This window comes from Oncorhynchus mykiss, chromosome 26 (assembly GCF_057628025.1).
Source record: "Oncorhynchus mykiss isolate SJ-2025 chromosome 26, ASM5762802v1, whole genome shotgun sequence".
Taxonomy (NCBI): Eukaryota; Metazoa; Chordata; class Actinopteri; order Salmoniformes; family Salmonidae; genus Oncorhynchus; species Oncorhynchus mykiss.
Window position 1 is genome coordinate 33159291 of NC_143047.1, and position 21162 is coordinate 33180452.

Sequence of the window (21162 nt, forward strand, 5' to 3'; positions counted from 1 at the left end):
TTCATTAGGCAACAAACTGAACTTCTGAGGAAATAGGAAAGGAACTACCTGAACTTGTCCAGTAAGAAATTAGCTTTTATTTCATTTTCTGTTGCAAAATGTTTTGCTACAGTGTGCCTAATGAATATGACCCTGAACATGTCCATGAAGAATAAGAACACAGACTTATTTTTATTTTACATTGCAAAATGTTTTGCTACAGTGAATTGGACCCAGTTGAAATCTTGACCAAAGTGAAACATGTATTTTGTTGACTTGTCATTGTTTTGTTGTCACTAGGTGAACAGAAGAACACAACCAGGGGCTTGCCTTCAGGCAGTCAGGACAGAAAATCCAAGAGGTGAGAATATCCATATCCAGGATGCGTACCTACAAGATCATATTTAGTCATAAAGCCTCCAGTGCAGTCCAAAATATGATTTCCTGTGTTTTATATACATTTCATCATTGTCTGGTTTGAATAATCCTGAGATTGTGAAAATTATGATGATGCCCTTTTAGCGTAAGAGTTGTTTGAAAAGGCCGCCTGAAATTTCTGCCTGTTTTGGTGGGATGGAGTTTTCACCTGCCTGGTGACATCACCGGGAGGTTAATTAGTTAACTTTTTTCTGAAAAGCCATTTTTGTTTCTTCTGACCATTTTAATTGAAAACATTCACAGTAAGATACTTAATTGTTACCCAGAAATGATTTGATATTGAGATCAAAACGGCTGCATTGGGCCTTTTAATAAGAAGGGCTGAATCTGAACATGAAAAGTGCACACCTTAATTGGAAGATTCACGTGAATCACACATTGATGTTAGTGGGACATTGGTAGTCATTTTATAAAGCTAGGATTCGGCCCCAAAATGATCGATCCATACCTCAGATTTACACATGCTAGTTCTGTTGCTCAATCCCAAATCGACTCCTAGACAATATCTTATGCACCTGTGGAGCTCTGGGAAGATTTGATAGATGTAAGCAATATGGTAATGAGTCTAAGTTGCCCAATAGGCTAGGTGGAATGTTCACCATATTGCTTTACACATCAACTTCTCTCACATCTCCAGAAGTAAATAAAAGGTCTAAGCGTTGATTTGGAATTGTGCATGAGTTAAATAAAGTGTCTGGTTCTTGCCTCAGGTCGGAGGTGAGCTCTAGCAGCTCGTCGGAGCCCCTGGGTCGTGCCGGCCGGGAACTGAGTGTCCAGGCTTTGCTCCACTCCCAGGGCCTGCAGGCCTCCGAGGACCAGGATCCCAAAGGGGAAGACTCTGAGCTGCTGTCCTCTCAGGAGGACCTCTTCGACACTGACAAGACAGGTGGGCCATCCATCTATCCACCCATCCAAACTATCTGTCTGTGTTATAGACATATACTGCCAGGGCTTACAGCACTTCTCCAGTTTGAGCAGCTCTTGTTGGAAGACGGTTAAAACAAGTGTAGTCTGTTGTTCACAAAACAATTTGAAGGCGAGCAGTCACAACTGTTATCAACAGTTGACATGAACAATTGATCACAAAATTAACAGATGATAATGGAGTTCTCTCTTTCTCTGTAGGCACAGGGGTGGACAGCACAATGTCAGAGGCAGAGAACCAAGGTGTGCCCACCCTGACCCCTGCCCACACCCTGCGTCTGCTGCACCTCTCTGGGCAGGGCACCCTGGTGCAGGAGAGCCTCTCCCAGTAAGACCTCTCGCCTCAACACTATACTGCACACTCCCACTGAGTTGCAGGGATGCAAGCTAGTCACCTTTTGGTGAAATTCGCTGTTTTGAAGCCAAAATAGGTGACCTACATGATTCATGTAGATCAGATGAGAAAAGTTTTGGGGGGGTTGGATCACTACTGGCTGTAACGATCGAGTGATGCGCGTTTGGAGCAATACTGTCTGTATCCAAGGCTCAGCAGATCGTTTACATAACAATAGAATGCAGCGCAGCACGCGACTGAAGAAAGAAGAGACAAACAGTTTACTAGTTACAGCATCGGCGCGCGCTCTGGAAAGGCAGCGCGCCAGTTACAGCAGCGCGTCAATTATAGCAGCGCGCCCCCTGAACGAGAAAGAAGAGGTACGTTAGGCAAGAAGCCTGATCACGGGGTGAGAAGGTGATGAAGCGTATTTCATGAGCTGTAACCGGAAAACAACTGGCATTTGGAAAGTTTGAGGTGAGGGAGAGAGTGTGGTGGAATAAGTATTAGTATTATGTATCTTGCTAGCTGGATCGAATTATCCGTTAGCTAGTGTTACCTTTTTTGCCTCCCCTCCAGACCGTAGTCGGGACGGCTCAGGGGAGCCTTCACTTGCTAGCTCCAAGGCCAGAGCAATGTATGGATGCTCTGGGGTAATTCTCACATTTGGGGATCTTATCCTCTGCTAATGACGTGTTAGCCTGGAATTCCACTGAAGTAGTTAGCTTTTATTAAAACTTGTACATCATTTGAGGTAGTCCGAATGACAAAATAAAATAGTGGGCAAACGGAGCAAAACAGTCCGGCTACATCCCCGTCACACATTATTGCATTGAAAACCGAAAGTTAACTTACTACGTTACCCATAATGCACGTCTGTGTTTTAAAGCTCCATCCCTACTTTACCAACACTAGCCAGATAAATATTGAGAAACATTAGTCAACTCATCTGATCAAGCAATTGAGTTAACGTTAGCTAGCTAACATTAGTAACCTAACCAATTCGCTATAGTATTAACTGATATTGACTCCTTGCCGTTCCTCAAATTATAACGCGTTAGTCGCTTACTGGACCCTGGAAATCTGTGAAATGTTAACTAATGTTTCCCCTCTACAGTATGTGGTTAATTTTCAGAATGAAAATAGAGGTGAAAGGAACAAGACACACTTTCCCTCTCACTTTTCCTGGCACATTGTAGAACAGATGTCCAGAGGCAGAAAGTGTACAATGTAACACTATTCAGTGTAGCCCAAAGATATTGTTTTTGTTGTGTTGAACCTGACAGTAACACATGTGTGTGAGTGAGGGAGGATTATATATTTTTTTTACTCAGTGAAAGTTATTTTTGCACACGTAACCTTGTGCACTTGATCGATGTATATATTGGCCACTATAATAGAGCAAAAATAAAATGAAACAAACAGGCATTATATTTCTACTTTAAGAAGATTTTTTCCCAAGTGCAATATTTATACTGATCATGTAGATATTATTTGTTGTTTTTAATTAGTTAACCTGCATTTCCCCCTGGCAGGGATTTGTTTTGCATGTTTAAGTGCAAATAAAAAGTGTCACCTTTTTGGGCCCATCACGAGTTTGCATCCCTGGAGCAGTTGCCCTGTTGTTTGGGTTGGCCTGGGTTGTGTTCAGTAGGACAATAGGAAAATCTGTGTTCCAATTGGTCAAGTTGAGGTAGTACTTTACCATTTCAAAACGTTTTGTCCCTACTGAACACAGCCAGCGATTCTGTTTTGTCCTCATCAGAGGAAGAATGGTTGTTGCATTCATCTTTGCCTTCCCTTCCTATAGAAACTCTGAGTTTGTAGCACCCACCCAGGAAAACTTGAGCCAAACACCTTTCATCGTCCCCAATTCACCAACAGGACAAGAAAATGAACTGGGTAACTAAACTTTCTTTTATCCAGTTGACATGTCAGTTGTTTTAGTTTCTATTCTGAAAAATAGAACTCAGTGATAGACTTCTGGTAACCCTGCAGGTGCCGACGAATCAATGGACACGTCTATGCCTCCGGAGGACCAATCGGATGGTAAGGAGGAGGAGCCAATGGACATGGACCCAGCTCCTAAGTCACACCCCTCGGCATCCACCCCAGTATCCCAGAACTCCCCAGGTTTTGTGTTGGAGAGGACCCTCTCTCTGCCTACCCAGCCTGAGTTATCTCATGTACGTATCTTTAATCCATTGACCAGACAGTGGGGAAAAAATAGATTCAGTTAGCACTGAACTCAATGGCCGTGTCCGGTTATCCGTTTTTGCGTACTAAATAGTAGGCTGTTTGGGAATGTGAAAAATATCATGTTTTATAGTATGAGTCATTTCGAAAATGTAGTTTGCTTTAAATGCCTGGATGTCATATGCATGGCTTTTCATGTAGTAGGAACTCAGAACAATGTGTGTTTGACAACAGCTGATAATCATGTAAGGGTTTGGGCTGTACCAAAATGAAAGCATGGTGGGGAACAACCAAATTGTGCATTAGATGACGTCTTCTCAGTATGGATGAGCCTAGTATTATTTTTTGACAGTTTAGTCATTTAGCACACGCTCTTGTCAAGAGTGACATACAGTTAGTGGATTCATCTTAAGATAGCTAGGTGGAACAACCACAAGTACATGTTTCCTCAAAGTCTGACACACAGTATGTTGCTTACGGCGTATGTTTTTACTAAACAGTTTGTTCTAAATAGTATGATTATATACTTTTAGAGAGTATTAGGCAAGAATGAAGTCTTTACATTTTTCTGTACACAACTTTCACCTTTGAATGTAACTACAGTGCCTTGCGAAAGTATTCGGCCCCCTTGAACTTTGCGACCTTTTGCCACATTTCAGGCTTCAAACATAAAGATATACAACTGTATTTCTTTGTGAAGAATCAACAACAAGTGGGACACAATCATGAAGTGGAACGACATTTATTGGATATTTCAAACTTTTTTAACAAATCAAAAACTGAAAAATTGGGCGTGCAAAATTATTCAGCCCCTGAACTTTCAGTGCAGCAAACTCTCTCCAGAAGTTCAGTGAGGATCTCTGAATGATCCAATGTTGACCTAAATGACTAATGATGATAAATACAATCCACCTGTGTGTAATCAAGTCTCCGTATAAATGCACCTGCACTGTGATAGTCTCAGAGGTCCGTTAAAAGCGCAGAGAGCATCATGAAGAACAAGGAACACACCAGGCAGGTCCGAGATACTGTTGTGAAGAAGTTTAAAGCCGGATTTGGATACAAAAAGATTTCCCAAGCTTTAAACATCCCAAGGAGCACTGTGCAAGCGATAATATTGAAATGGAAGGAGTATCAGACCACTGCAAATCTACCAAGACCTGGCCGTCCCTCTAAACTTTCAGCTCATACAAGGAGAAGACTGATCAGAGATGCAGCCAAGAGGCCCATGATCACTCTGGATGAACTGCAGAGATCTACAGCTGAGGTGGGAGACTCTGTCCATAGGACAACAATCAGTCGTATATTGCACAAATCTGGCCTTTATGGAAGAGTGGCAAGAAGAAAGCCATTTCTTAAAGATATCCATAAGAAAGTGTTGTTTAAAGTTTGCCACAAGCCACCTGGGAGACACACCAAACATGTGGAAGAAGGTGCTCTGGTCAGATGAAACCAAAATGGAACTTTTTGGCAACAATGCAAAACGTTATGTTTGGCGTAAAAGCAACACAGCTGAACACACCATCCCCACTGTCAAACATGGTGGTGGCAGCATCATGGTTTGGGCCTGCTTTTCTTCAGCAGGGACAGGGAAGATGGTTAAAATTGATGGGAAGATGGATGGAGCCAAATACAGGACCATTCTGGAAGAAAACTTGATGGAGTCTGCAAAAGACCTGAGACTGGGACGGAGATTTGTCTTCCAACAAGACAATGATCCAAAACATAAAGCAAAATCTACAATGGAATGGTTCAAAAATAAACATATCCAGGTGTTAGAATGGCCAAGTCAAAGTCCAGACCTGAATCCAATCGAGAATCTGTGGAAAGAACTGAAAACTGCTGTTCACAAATGCTCTCCATCCAACCTCACTGAGCTCGAGCTGTTTTGCAAGGAGGAATGGGAAAAAATGTCAGTCTCTCGATGTGCAAAACTGATAGAGACATACCCCAAGCGACTTACAACTGTAATCGCAGCAAAAGGTGGCGCTACAAAGTATTAATTTAAGGGGGCTGAATAATTTTGCACGCCCAATTTTTCAGTTTTTGATTTGTTAAAAAAGTTTGAAATATCCAATAAATGTCGTTCCACTTCATGATTGTGTCCCACTTGTTGTTGATTCTTCACAAAAAAATACAGTTTTATATCTTTATGTTTGAAGCCTGAAATGTGGCAAAAGGTCGCAAAGTTCAAGGGGGGCGAATACTTTCTGTATATCCGTATATCTATATATTTTTTTAATTTAAATGTTAGTGGTTTAGCAGACACACTTGTCCAGAGTGACTCACAGTATTGAGTGCATACATTTTCCTACAATTTTTTTCTCCTACTAGTCCTCTTGTGGCGTTGCAAGTGCCGTGCTCTACCAACTGAGCCACATGGTACCACATAAATGGAGACCAGGGATCTACCCTTATCTCTCTTTATTCTTCCCTTATTATGGATTATGTTTTTTTTTTATGATGATCAAGAATCTCATTATTCAATCAGGTTAAGTCCTATAGGTTCATAAAACACCAATTTAGTTTCTTCTTTTTCCCTTTCCAAAGGATGTATTTGTCCCAACCCAGAGCCAAGAGGCTGGAAGCAGTAGCATAGCTCCACAAGAGACGCACAGCAGGAAAGTGACATCATCATCCCAACCCACAGCCCTGGATTCAAGCTCACCCAAGATGGCCGCTGCACCCGCCCAGTCCAAAGCACCCACAACAACTGACCGAGAACACTCTGTGATTGATTCTTTCCAACTAGAGCTGTCTCTGAATACTCAGAGCTGTAGTCTGGCCCAGCAGGCTTCCATGCAGGCTGGGGGGAAGGATGTCGAGGAGGACAGTCAGGCTACACAGATAGAAGAAGGTCTGGACGGACGCCTACGGATAGACACCAGTGACTCTGTGATTTCACGTAACAGCCAGAAGAGGGAAAGTAACGGGGTCCCCTCTGACCCAAAAACACCTGCTATTTTGCCTAAAGTTCCTCAGGTGCCTGACTTACTGAAGACTAGCGGGGAAAGTACCAGGAGAGAGGAATGTAGCACTTCACAGAAGTCTGACACGCACAAACAGACAACTTTGAATGTACGCAACGTGAATATAGGCGACGATGGTATCAATGTGACCAAAACAGAGAGTTCTCAGAAGCAGGATGCCAAGGCCTCTTCCCCCTCTCCTTCCTCCCAACAGAAGCTTGAAACCATAGACTTATTCACCCCTAGCAGCTGTGTGCAGGAGACGCCTTCTTCCTCGAATAGCGCTGCCTGTAGTTTACCCTCCCTGTCTCAGTCTCAATCCCAGTCTGTTTTCCCACAGAGGTCTCACGTGGGATCAGTGAAGGCTCTCTCTCCGAGTCCAGGTGTTTGTGTAGACTCCAGAAGAGATGGAGGAGGAAGGAGAGACATAGGAGAAGCAGGAGGAGGGGGAAGCCCGACGAGCTCACAGAAAAACCGGGACCCGTCTAAATCCATACAGTCTTTATCGCAGGAGCATGGAGGCACTGCTACCAACAGCCCAAAGGAGAAAAACAAAGCAGATGAAGAAGGGATGGAGGAGGGGGGAGAGAAGCAGCACGACAGCACGTTGGGGCCCGAGGGCTCAGGCCTCTATCTGTCTCTCTCTCAGAGCCAGGTGCTTTCTCCAGAGCCCATGGAGGAAGAAGAGGAGGAAAAAATAGGGAAGTTCCCTGTCTCGCACTCCAGTAGCGAGGGAGGAGTAGGAGAGGAGGAGAGCTGCAGCAGCATCATTGTGCTGGAGGAGAGTGAGAGGAGCTCCCAGCTACTGGAGAAGGAAGTGAAGTCGCCGTCTAACATGGGCACGTCTCAGCCAGTGGCAAGCCGGCGGGGGTCAGTGTCGTCCAATGGCACAGGGTCACAGCTGAAGGACACCCAGCTGGTACCAATCGGACTCACCCAGGCTGATAAGGAAGGGTCTAGGGAAGCAGAGGGGCTCCGAGACAAGAGCCTCAGTGACAGCTCTGGAGGTGAGAGGCCTAGATGCCTGTGGAGATATCAGGTGACTCAATAGCATTTCCTTGATTCCTTGTGTCCTCTCTTCTTTCTTTCCTTCTCAAAACACATTGTAGGAAAAGATCAGAGGGGAGGAACCTCAGACCTTCTTCCCTCACCTCCAATGCGTTTTGAGGAGCGAGGACACAAGGAAACGATGAAAGACTATTAAGAATACATGAATTAGATAGAAGTTTGTTTTTGTCCAATATATTACGTGTAGACCGAGGTTGGGGGATGGGGTGGGTCACCAGGGGTATGTTGGGGGATGGGGGGGCATCAGGGGTATGTTTGGGATGGTGGTGGGGGGGAACACCAGGGGTATGTTTAGGATGGGGTGGTGGGGAACACCAGGGGTATTTTTTCGATGGGGTGGTGGGGAACACCAGGGGTATGTTTGGGATGGGGTGGAACACCAGTGGTATGTTTAGGATGGGGTGGTGGGGAACACCAGGGGTATGTTTTCGATGGGGTGGTGGGGAACACCAGGGGTATGTTTTCGATGGGGTGGTGGGGAACACCAGGGGTATGTTTAGGATGGGGTGGTGGGGAACACCAGGGGTATGTTTTCGATGGGGTGGCGGGGAACACCAGGGGTATGTGTGGGATGGGGTGGGGTAGGTCACCAGGCGTATGTGTGGGATGGGGTGGGGTAGGTCACCAGGCGTATGTGTGGGATGGGGTGGGGTAGGTCACCAGGCGTATGTGTGGGATGGGGTGGGGTAGGTCACCAGGGGTATGTGTGGGATGGGGTGTTGCTCTTGCTGTGTGGGATGGCGTGGGGTAGGTCACCAAGGGTATGTGTGGGATGGGGTGTTGCTCTTGCTGTGTGGGATGGGGTGGGGTAGGTCACCAGGGGTATGTGTGGGATGGGGTGTTGCTCTTGCTGTGTGGGATGGGGTGTTGCTCTTGCTGTGTGGGATGGGGTGGGGTAGGTCACCAAGGGTATGTGTGGGATGGGGTGTTGCTCTTGCTGTGTGGGATGGGGTGGGGTAGGTCACCAGGGGTATGTTTGGGATGGGGTGGAACACCAGGGGTATGTTTAGGATGGGGTGGAACACCAGGGGTATGTTTGGGATGGGGTGGAACACCAGGGGTATGTTTGGGATGGGGTGGAACACCAGGGGTATGTTTAGGATGGGGTGGTGGGGAACACCAGGGGTATGTTTTCGATGGGGTGGCGGGGAACACCAGGGGTATGTGTGGGATGGGGTGGGGTAGGTCACCAGGCATATGTGTGGGATGGGGTGGGGTAGGTCACCAGGCGTATGTGTGGGATGGGGTGGGGTAGGTCACCAGGGGTATGTGTGGGATGGGGTGTTGCTCTTGCTGTGTGGGATGGGGTGGGGTAGGTCACCAGGGGTATGTGTGGGATGGGGTGTTGCTCTTGCTGTGTGGGATGGGGTGGGGTAGGTCACCAGGGGTATGTGTGGGATGGGGTGTTGCTCTTGCTGTGTGGGATGGGGGGGTTGTTCAAAAACGTGTATTTTTGCTTATTGATTTAACAGCTTTTGAAGTGATTCCATAAATAAGTAGACACTTCCCCCCCCACGTGCTTGCTTGCTGACCACTGATAGCTGAAAGATTTGATAGATTTTCATCTAGTTTGCTTTCATGTGTCCTAGTCCCTTCAGATCAGTGGCCATGAAGGGAAGGTGGTGATAAAAGACTCAGCCAACTCTATTGAATTCAAAGTGTTTTGTCCCTGCAGTAAATCCATTGGGCTACCAGGAGCCTGTCGTCATTTCAGTCTGTTCAGAGATCGTAATGGTTTTTGTTTGTATTAATATTTGTCCTCTGCAGAGATTCCATTCCACTTCACTCTCCCCAAAGAAGGCGAGCTGATTGGCCCTCCTGTGAGTGCCACTCCCCCTCTGATCAGCCAGTTGAAGCAGACACCAAGACACAGCACTCCGATTGGTGGGTTCCTCCCCCTCAAGAAATACTATCAACTGGCTCTCTCCATAGCCAGCTTTACCATGTGAACTGAATCAAAGTATTCTAACCACCAACCTATATAGTCTCACACATCACTTCACACTCACTCTCTATCCCACACACACACACACACACACTCACACTCGCCCTCATACATCAACACACACTCACCCTCTCTCTCCGATTCACCCATTCAGGTACACACACACACACACATACTCTCTCTCTTTGTCGCACCCACCCCCTTTACACAAACACAGTTGTTCTCCCAGTCACCTCACCTCATTCCAATATCATGGTTCGCTAGTAGGATCCCCCAGAGAGGCTCTAATCTGAGCCAGATTACATCGTGGTGGTTGTTGGCTCTTTTTGTTTTCCTCAGACATGACTTCCTTCTCTGAGAAGTCCGCGGCGGTGGGTGATGTTTCCACGGAGACGGCGATGGCGACCAGTGAAATCACGGCGGGGGAGAGTGGCGAGGACACGGCCGACGGGGCTGATGGGAAACTGAGTTTGCGGATGAAGCTGGTGACCCCTGTGGAGGAGGGCAGCTCAGAACACTTCAGCCTGCAGAGTAAGAGCTGTTATAGGCCGATTATTAATGTGTTGTTACCACATTATTCAAAGAACAGAAATAGGACAGCACTCCGGTAAATAAACTTACATTTACATTTTTATTGCCGCACAAACGTTTGGGGTATGAGCCCTTCAGCGTGCAAGGCAATGGCAATCAATGTCACAACAAGACCACACAGGTGGGTGTAATTCTAAATTGCCAGTCAGTACTGGCCCAGTGGAGATCCCAGCAGAGGGAGCTGTGGGGGAAACATGACAATCAAATAAAGATCCACAAGACAAAGACATTATGGTGTCATTACCTAAGTGTTTGGCCTGTTTAGAACCTACAAAAGACAATAAAAATAACATTCCTCATTAAGGCCTGCTGGGTTACCACGTTATTACCAATGGAATAGGAATTATAGCTGTTGTAATGGTTTATATTCCAATGTCTGCTTATAAACGTGATATGACCACGTATGTGACCTTTTTGTTTGCCTATGGATGTTCAAGACATCTGTATGTTATTTTCTTGTGAATCTGTGTGTTGATACCATGGAGGGACAAGGGACTATCTTTCAGATGGTACGGTGGTCCATAGAAAATGCAAACAGCATCAAACAATATCCAACAACTGTGTACATAGAATTAAAAGGGTTTCATGTGACTACTGAAGCGTATCCATTGATGTATAGAAATGTGACATCTGCTGACTCTCACACCTTTACTGCAAGAATAGACGTCTCAGTTTGTTTGTTGATTTCTTTTGTTCAACCCCCCAAAACACCAAATTAAACACTTTTCTTTTCCTCCCAGAGCCACCGCAATCAGACGAGGAAGGCTCTGTCTCCAAGGTTACCACCGTTGTCAAGGCTGTAACCAGGTAACCCGCTTTGGTTTCTATGCAAAGCAGCCCGATTTCAGGCTTTTTCCCCTGCCTGGGATTTGACTGTGTCCCAAATGGATTCCTACATCTCATTATCACGATTCAGCTTCATTTAATATTATTTTGTTTCCATTTTAGTCATTTAGCAGACACTCTTATCCAGAGCCACTTACAGTAGTGTGTGTGCATACATTTTCATACTTTTTTCATACTGGGATGCCTTTTTGTTCACAACTCTGTACCCCAAATAAGAGCACTGTTGAGAATATTATAGAATAATGTGTATATATACAAAGATGCTTAATACAGTATGTTACAACTGTCAGTGAATGATCATGGCTGACATTTGCATTTATTTGCATATATTTAAATGTATTTACGTATACATGTATTACCTGACTTTGTCAGGTCATTTGGTTTCCATGGTTTGTATCAACTCAAACCAAAGTTTATTTGTCACGTGCGTCGAATACAACATTTCACTGTAGACCTTACAGGGAAATGCTTACTTACAGGCTTTAACCAATAGTGCAAAAAAGGTGTTAGGTGAACAATGGGTAGGTAAAGAAATAAAACAACAGTAAAAAGACAGGCTATATACAGTAGCGAGGCCATAAAAGTAGCGAGGCTACATACAGACACCGGTTAGTCAGGCTGATTGAGGTAGTATGTACATATGGTTAAAGTGACTATGCACATATGATGAACAGAGAGTAGCAGTGGTGTAAAAGAAGGGTTGGTGGGTGGCGGGACACAATGCAGATCGCCTGGTTAGCCAATGTGCAGGAGCACTGGTTGGTCGGCCCAATTGAGGTAGTATGTACATGAATATATACAGTGGGGCAAAAATGTATTTAGTCAGCCAACAATTGTGCAAGTTCTCCGGGAGAAAAAAAAAAAAAAAAAAACATTTTTGCCCCCACTGTAGTTAAAGTGACTATGCATATATGATAAACAGAGGGTAGTAGCAGCGTAAAAAGGGGGTTTGGGGGGGACACACAATGCAAATAGTCCGGGTAGCCATTTGATGACCTGTTCATGAGTCTTATGGCTTGGGGGTGTAGACTTGGCACTTCGGTACCGCTTGCCATGCAGTAGTAGAGAGAACAGTCTATGACTGGGGTCTTTGACCATTTTTAGGGCCTTCCTCTGACACCGCCTGGTGTAGAGTTCCTGGATGGCAGGCAGCTTAGCCCCAGTGATGTACTGGGCCGTACGCACTACCCTCTGAAAGTGTCTTGCAGGCAGAGGCCGAGCAATTGCCGTACCAGGCAGTGATGCAACCAGTCAAGTCAGGATGCTCTCGATGTTGCAGCTGTAGAACCTTTTTAGGATCTGAGGACCCATGCCATATCTTTTTAGTTTCCTGAGGGGGAATAGGTTTGTCGTGCCCTCTTCACGACTGTCTTGGTGTGTTTGGACCATTCTAGTTTGTTGTTGATGTGGATGGACACCAAGGAACCTGCTCCACTACAGCCCCGTCGATGAGAATGGGGGCGTGCTCGGTCCTCCTTTTCCTGTAGTCCACAATCATCTCCTTAGTCTTGGTTATGTTGAGGGATAGGTTGTTATTCTGGCACCACCCGGTCAGGTCTCTGACCTCCCTATAGGCTGTCTCGTCGTTGTCGGTGATCAGGTGTTCACTGTTGTGTTATCTGCAAACTTAATGAGGGTGTTGGAGTTGTGCCTGGCCGTGCAGTCGTGGGTGAACAGGTAGTACAGGAGGGGACTGAGCACGTACCCCTGTGGAACTCCAGTGTTGAGGATCAGCTTGGCAGATGTGTTGCTACCTACCCTCACCACCTGGGGGCGTCCCGTCAGGATGTCCAGGATCCAGTTGCAGAGGGAGGTGTTTAGTCCCAGGATCCTTAGCTTAGTGATGAGCTTTGAGGGTACTATGGTGTTGAATGCTGAGCTGTAGTCAATGAATAGCATTCTCACATAAGTGTTCCTTTTGTCGAGGTGGGAAAGGGCAGTGTGGAGTGCAATAGAGATTGTATATTCTGTGGATCTGTTTGGGCGGTATGCAAATTGGAGTGGGTCTAATGTTTCTGGGATAATGGTGTTGATGTGAGCCATTACCAACCTTTCAAAGCATTTTGTGGCTACGGACGTGAGTGCTACGGGTCTGTAGTCGTTTAGGCAGGTTGCCTTTGTGATCTTGGGCACAGGGACTATGGTGGTCTGCTTGAAACATGTTGGTATTACAGACTCAATCAGGGACATGTTGAAAATGTTAGTGAAGACACCTGTCAGTTGGCCAGCACATGCCCGGAGCACACGTCCTGGTAAACCGTCTGGCCCCGCAGTCTTGTGTATGTTGACCTGTTTAAAGGTCTTGCTCACGTCGGCTACGGAGAGCGTGATCACACAGTCGTCCGGAACAGCTGATGCTCTCATGCATGCCTCGAAGCGAGCATAGAAGTGATTTAGCTCGTCTGGTAGGCTTGGGTCACTGGGCAGCTCGCAGTTGTGCTTCCCTTTGTAGTCTGTAGTAGTTTGCAAGCCCTGCCATATAAGACAAGTGTCGGAGCCGGTGTAGTATGATTCAATCTTAGCCTTGTATTGACGCTTTGCCTGTTTGATGGTTCGTTGCAGGGCATAGCAGGATTTCTTGTAAGCTTCCGGGTTAGAGTCCCGCACCTTGAAAGCGGCAGCTCTACCCTTTAGCTCAGCGCGAATGTTGCCTGTAATCCATGGCTTCTGGTTGGGGTATGTACGTACAGTCACTGGGGACGACATCCTCGATGCACTTATTGATAAAGCCAGTGACTGATGTGGTGTACTCCTCAATGCCATCGCAAGAATCCCGGAACATGTTCCAGTCTGTGATAGCAAAACAGTCCTGTAGTTTAGCATTTGCTTCATCTGACCACTTTTTTTTATAGACTGAGTCACTGGTGCTTCCTGCTTTAATTTTTGCTTGTAAGCAGGAATCAGGAGGATAGAGTTGTGGTCGGATTTACCAAATGGAGGGAGAGCTTGGTACACGCCTCTGTGTGTGGAGTACAGGTGATCTAGAATTTTTTTCCCCCTCTGGTTGCACATTTAACATGTTGATAGAAATTTGGTGGAACTGATTTAAGTTTCCCTGCATTAGTCTCCAGCCACTAGGAGCGCCGTCTCTGGGTGAGTGGTGAGTGCTCATCCTTTTACCATGCACAGTTGAGTTGACACTCGGGTTACGAAAGTAGTTTTGAATTCGCTGGGGGGTTGCTGGTGTCAGTATCCTAGATGCCGACTCCTGACGTTTTGCCTTCTGGTAAGGGACTGCTCAGGGTGTCTCCGCGTGTGTCTCAGGGGGTTTGGTTCTAGTATAAAGACACATTTCCGTTCTTCCCCAAGGAAATGGAGAATACTGCATTGCAAGGCAATTTCATGACATACTATTGGCTTGTTGTATGACCAGTGTCCCTGTCCCCAGCCCCCTGCCCAGCCCCTCTGTGTTCAGCAGGGTGAGGGAGGCCCACAGACAGGTGATGGAGGACCAGGCCGAGGCCCATCCCAGTGACCCTGGAACCCCTGTCAGGTAAACAACGTGTATGGCCTCTGACATGGGTTGTGTTCATCAGGTCAGTGTGGCACAACATTTAAAAAATGTTGCGCAATGCAAACCTTAAAACGAGCGTTTCTTAGTGGACAAATTTGGATTGTAGGCTACCTCCCAGTTTCGGACTGATCTCTTCGGTTGCATGATACGGATATTTCTTTTCAGCACGCCTTCGAAATCTAACGTTTGTCTCTGAGCATTTGGTGCCAACCTGAAGTATAGTCAGTTGATTCCCAGTATAATAGCTCCCCCTGCTGGCTGAAATGAGAGCCTTATAGTAACACAAGCCAAATGTCTATTGTGGCCTCAGAGTATCCCTTCTGTTTTAAAGTCCTGTAAAACTTAAATTAAACCTAGTCTCAAATAGCAGCTTGTCCATTTTAAAAGCCGGGCAGTGGCACACATTTCAGCAAATATACGCCTGTTTCAAATATACGCCTGTTTCAAATAAACGCTGGGTCTAAATGAATTGTTTACAAGGTTTCATGTTTGATTTGTTACATTGAATAATTCAGTAATGACTAGAAAAAGTTATGTCAGTCATCTGTTTTAATCAGCAGTAAGAAACTGCTAGCCGTTGGCTGCAACCCGCTGAGAACTGCTAGCTAACTGGCAAACACAAAAACAGTCAACTCCTGGAGTACAGAACCCTAGAAATCGGCTGATCGCACACTAGTGGCGAAAGTAAGAACTGCCAAAATTGCACAGTCAAATAGGAGAATAATTATACTTTTTTTTTCTTAAAGTAGAGGCATACTAAGACAGAAATGTGACAGTGTGTAAATGATAACACATTAGTGCAGAAAATGAAGAACATTTATTAAAATGCTAGAAGTGAATTAACTATGCAAGTGAGCAAAAGCTGTGTGCATTATTAAGGAAATAGTTGTTTAGCTCAAATAGTCGCCTGTCTCTAATAAGCGCCTGTTGTGTTGAGTGATTTTAAGCAAATAAACACCCATGCTATTAATTAGAGTTTCATGGTATGTCCGATTGGGATAAACAAGGGACATTAATTGTCTGCTCCAATCTTGTGTCCATTTGACCTTGACAACCCTCTACCTGTCCTGGTATATCTTTAGAATTCAGGAAGTAGGTTGAGTGTGTGTGCGTGCGTGTGAGAGAGACCTACTTCTCTGCTATTTTGGGTACCATTCATGCCCCCTTAGAGAGATGGAGGCTCTGTTTGGTTTTGTCCTGTCGAGGTGTTATAACAAGGTCTTTTTCAAGGTGTCCACACAACACACCACAGCCCTAGTTGGACCTGCTTCTCTGTCCTACCATTACAGGACTACAGAGGCAATATTGAAACCTTTATTAACGTTTGGCAAAGGATGATATCAGCCCTTCTATAAGTTTATATACATTGCTTTCAGAACGTATTCAAACCCCTTGACTTTCTCCACATTATGTTGTGTTACAGCTTGAATTTAAAATTAATTAAATGTATCTTTTTTGTCACCAGCCTACACGCAATACCCCATAATGTCAAAGGGGAATTCTGACTTTTTACATTTTAACAAATTCATTAAAAATGGAACGCTGAAATGTCTTGAGTCAATAAGTATTCAACCCCTTTGTTATGGAAAGCCTAAATAAGTTCAGGAGTAAAAATGTGCTGAACAACTCACATAATAAGTTGCATGGGCTCACTCTGTGTGCAATAATAGTGGTGAACATAATTTTTAATGACTACCTCATCTCTGTACCCCACTCATACAATTGTCTGTAAGGTCCCTCAGTTGAGCATAACATTTCAGACAGATTCAACCACCAGGGAGGTTTTCCAATGCCTCGCCAAGGTCACCTATTGGTAGATGGGTAAAAAAAAGAAAGAAAAAAGCAGACATTGAATATCCCTTTGAGCATGGTGAAGTTATTAATTACACTTTGGATGGTGTATCAATACATCCAGTCACTACAAAGATATAGCTGTCCTTCCTAACTCAGTTTCCGGAGAGGAAGGAAACTGCTCAGGGATTTCACCATGGGGAGGCCAATGTTGACTTTAAAACAGTTAGTTTCATGGCTGTGATAGAAAACTGAGGATGGATCAACAACATTGTAGCTATTCCACAATACTAACCTAAATGACAGAGTGAAAAATAGGAAGCCTGTACAGAATACAAATATTCCAAAACATGCATCCTGTTTGCAACAAGGCACTAAAGTAATACTGCTAAAAATGTGGCAAAGCAATTCACTTTTTGTCCTGAATACAAAGTGATATGTTTGGGGCAAATCCAATACAACACATTAGAGTACCACTCTATTTCAGGCATAGTGCTGGCTGTTATGGGTATGCTTCAGGACTGGGGAGTTTTTCAGGATAAAAAATAAACGTAATGAAGCTAAGCACAGGGAAAATCCTAGAGGAAAACCTGGTTCAGTCTGCTTTCCACCAGACACTGGGAGATGAATTCACCTTTTAGCAGGACAATAACCTAAAATACAAGGCCAAATCTACATCGGAGTTGCTTACCAAGAAGACAGTGAATGTTCCTGAGTGGGCGAGTTACAGTTTTGACTTAAATCTACGGCAAGACCTGAAAATGGTTGTCTAGCAATGATCAACAACCAATTTGACGGAGCTTGAAGAATTATGAAAATAATAATGGGCAAATGTTTCACAATCCAGGTGTGGAAAGCTCTTAGAGATTTACCCAGAACGACTCACAGATGTAATCACTTCCAACGGTGCTTCTACAAAGTATTGACTCAGGGGTGTGAGTACTTATGGAAATGAGAGCTGTCTGTATTTCATTTTCAAAAGTTTCAAAAAATATGTTTTCTCTTTGTTTGTGTGTAGATGGGTGAGAAAACAAATGTATTTAATCCATTTGTATTTCCGGCTGTAACACAACAACATGTGGAATAATTTAAGGGATATGAATACTTTCTGAAGGCACCGTATATTTATATGTGCATACATGTATTTCTATTAGTCCTGAAAGTGCTTTACAGTGTAGGGACTCACCCCATCCATGTGTAGCGCCCCTCTGGGTGATGCACGGCAGCCATTTTGGCTCTTGAACGCTCACCACACAATGAAAGTGGTTGATTGTGACATTGACATATGAAATGTCTCTCTCACCTTTCACAGAGGGGAACTGTTCAGCTCACCCTCACAGCAGAAAAGCTCCCAAAGACCCTCCATCCCCTCTCTCTCCCTGGAATGCATCAGCCTCCCCAACAGCCAATCCGAGCCCCTCTCCAGCCCCCGCCAGGAAGTGAAGCATACGTTGCCATTGGGGCTCAGAGAGAAAGAGCCTCCTGCTGAACCATCCACCCCAGGCCGTCCAGCAGTGAAAACACCACAAAAAGGCACCGCAGCTGGGGATAGAGAGCCGTGTGGGCCCCCGGAGCCATCCACCCCCACCAGAGCCGCTGCCATCAGACAGAGGGCCGTGTCCCAGCAGACAAGCTTTGACAACACCATCTCTCCCAGTTCACCCAGTAAGGTAAGAGCCACTGGGTTAGCTACAAGGATATGGTTGATCATATTGCAAGGGGATAGAAAGTGATGAGATTCCTGTCCGTTATTCTTCTAGCCTAACCAACATTTCCCCCCCTTGTTCTCTCTCTTTCTTTTCATCAATCTTACTTGTCTCATGTTCTCCTGTTTTGTTGTTTCTCTCTCACTCCCTTCATCCACCTTGCCTGTCTCATGTCCTGCTGTTTTGTCGCCCCCCTCCCTCTTTCTTACACTCTCTTCATCCAAACTTGCTTGTCTCATGTGTCCTTTTGCTTCCTCCTCTCTGACTCTAGCTTTGTCAGAGAGTGGCGTTTCAGCAGACCAGTTTTGAAGCGGCTGGCCCCAGGTCTCCAGCAGCCAGCGTAAGGGTCCTTAGTTACCTCACACCTCCTGTCCTTCTTACAATGTCAAAATGGAACAATAATAACATGTCCGAATAACAGAAACAACCATTGTCCCTCCTGCTAGCCCCTACTCCTTAACGGTTAGCAGATCAAGATTGGCATCCTGTTTGAAATTCAATTCATAAATTGACAATTGCTTATTGTATTTTATGATTTTTATCTCTGACAGAATATAAAACTGGAGTGACCTTGTAGCAGATCAAGGGCTGAATGTATCAAACGTCTCAGGGGTGCTGATCTAGGATCTGGTCCAACCTGCCCATGTAATCTTATTCATTATGATCTCTGAGGCACAACTGATCCTAGATCAGCACTTCTGCTCTGAGATACTTGATACATACACCCATCAGGGGCTGTAAGCGAAGAACGCATTCTGAGGGTCAAGGGTTAACTCCACCCCCTTCTGTGTGACAGGGCGAGCCAGAGACCCCACCCTCGAGGGCAGCTGCTGGTCCCGCCCATCGCAGACACGTGCGGACCATTCAGGAAGTGCGGACGACGGTCACACGCATCATCACAGACGTGTACTACGAGGACGGGAGAGAGGTGGACTGTAAGGTCACTGAGGTGGGGACCAAGCCATTTAGCTCATAGACCTTTCAACTCTTTCTTTTTGACATTGATTACGCCTCACTGTTGCTGTGTGTGTGTGTGTGTGTGTGTGTGTGTTCGTGTGTTCGTTCTCTTCCTCAGGAGTCGGAGGAGCCGGTGGTGGACAGCCGTGTGTTGGAAAGCGACATCTCTCCGTGTCGCACCGGCAGCTCCATGACCTCCGGTGACCTGGGTGATGTCAGCTCTCTGTCCTCCAAAGCTTCCAGCCTGCAGCACAGCTCCGGGGGCACCAGCATAGTCACGGGTCCTGCCCAGAGGGGCCCTGAGTTTATCATGCCTCCCAGCCGAGGGGCCAAGTCTGTCAGGTACTGTAATGGACATGGGTTTGAATTGGATTGTATTTTTTTTAAATGATGCATGCAGTTAATTTCCTGATCTGAATTGACCTTTTCCGTCTAGTGACTGCCTTCTGCCTTCTTGTAATGAGTGGCCCTCAGTCTAGTCTTCTGTAACATGATCTATATCCATGCTCTAACACTATTTATTGTGCTTATTTCTTAGTCTTAATCTCTGTTGTCTTTGCACGCACATTTTCACACCTGTCAACAACAAACATCAGAGAAACAAAATAATTCCTATACTAACAAGGGTTCAGTATCTAAGTACCCTCTTAACCATAGAAATAGAATTACTAGAAGTGACATTCTATGTCTATGCTTTTAACCACTCTTACGTGTTGACAGGTATGCATGCATATGTCAGTCTTTGACTTTGTCCACTGTCTAACTACCCCTCCGCCACAACCCCCCAACCCAACACCCAGATAAGTTATTCTAAGGCCCTATCCACAACTGCTCCCCTAGATGGACCAACCCATATGGTCACAATAGGGGTATCCATCAGCTGCCCCATTTCTGCTGTACTGACCGTCCTTCTCTTGGTAGAACTTGGCCTGGGCATAGATCTAGGATCAGCTAACCCTCCCCAACCCTAACCTCAACCATCATAAGGAAAAATATAAAACTGACCTTAGTTCAGCTTTTATGGGATGATTCATCCTTCCCTGTCCCTTTCCTCTCTGTCTGCAGCCCCAGGAGGGGGAGTGGGCCACAGCAGAGGGGCCACAGGGGTCAAACGGCAGGGTCAGAGTTCATGAGCGAGAGAGTTCAAGGACTCCATGGGTCACGGGCATTCACCCCATTGACGCCCCGCGGAAGAGCCAGGAGGGGCAGACCTCCGTCCCGCTCACCCCTGTCCAGGTGAGCCCTGTCTAGGGACGCCACTGGAGCTGTAGTGGGTCAGAGTTTCAGAAACACCTAGTGACATCATCAAAAGCAGACATTAGGTGCATGAACAAACACAACTACATCCACGCCAGCACGTACGTAGCCAATTGTGCCTTCCCAAAATAGTAATGCAACGCGATTCAACCAGTGTGCAACGCATGGGAGTTGGTTGCTTCCCGACATCATTCAGCATTCTAAAACATGTGTGGGTGCGTGTACGTTTTTTCCAACCTTTATGCTTCCATTTTGAAAACAAGTCAACCTGAGATGAGACACTGAGATAGTTTAATGAAACCTTAGAATTGAGTACAGAAATTGAACATTTTGGGTTCCTAGCTTTAGAACAAGGATCCTCCATCCTGCTGTTTCTAGAGAGCTGCAGTAGCCCAGGTATTTGTTCCAGACCATTGTCTCTCCAATCCCACAGGGTCCCTGCTGACATTATCCTTTTCCTGTCTTCACTAATCATCTCAATGCAACACAGCTGTCTCCTTTTCCTGTCTTCACCTATCATCTCAATGCAACACAGCTGTCTCCTTTTCCTGTCTTCACCAATCATCTCAATGCAACACAGCTGTCTCCTTTTCCTGTCTTCACCAATCATCTCAATGCAACACAGCTGTCTCCTTTTCCTGTCTTCA

At 45.5% G+C, this 21162-nt stretch overlaps 1 protein-coding gene across 18 annotated transcripts in view; it reads left to right on the forward strand.

The window, feature by feature from the left end:
* The window catches only part of LOC100136262 (TP53-binding protein 1), a 55214-nt gene that overhangs the window by 9000 nt on the left and 25052 nt on the right, over window positions 1–21162 (forward strand). For 6 of the 18 annotated variants that reach the window (XM_090222764.1, XM_090222763.1, XM_090222767.1 and 3 more), the window contains exons 7-21: window positions 280–340; window positions 1128–1303; window positions 1543–1669; window positions 3486–3577; window positions 3674–3861; window positions 6422–7847; window positions 9676–9792; window positions 10193–10384; window positions 11185–11251; window positions 14664–14783; window positions 17908–18265; window positions 18573–18641; window positions 19098–19250; window positions 19377–19600; window positions 20324–20494. In XM_090222764.1, the coding sequence (XP_090078890.1) occupies window positions 280–340; window positions 1128–1303; window positions 1543–1669; window positions 3486–3577; window positions 3674–3861; window positions 6422–7847; window positions 9676–9792; window positions 10193–10384; window positions 11185–11251; window positions 14664–14783; window positions 17908–18265; window positions 18573–18641; window positions 19098–19250; window positions 19377–19600; window positions 20324–20494 (3541 nt within the window). The remainder of the gene's footprint in view (window positions 1–279; window positions 341–1127; window positions 1304–1542; window positions 1670–3485; window positions 3578–3673; window positions 3862–6421; window positions 7848–9675; window positions 9793–10192; window positions 10385–11184; window positions 11252–14663; window positions 14784–17907; window positions 18266–18572; window positions 18642–19097; window positions 19251–19376; window positions 19601–20323; window positions 20495–21162) is intronic. The other 12 variants (XM_090222771.1, XM_090222769.1, XM_090222773.1 and 9 more) reach the window with 5 other exon arrangements.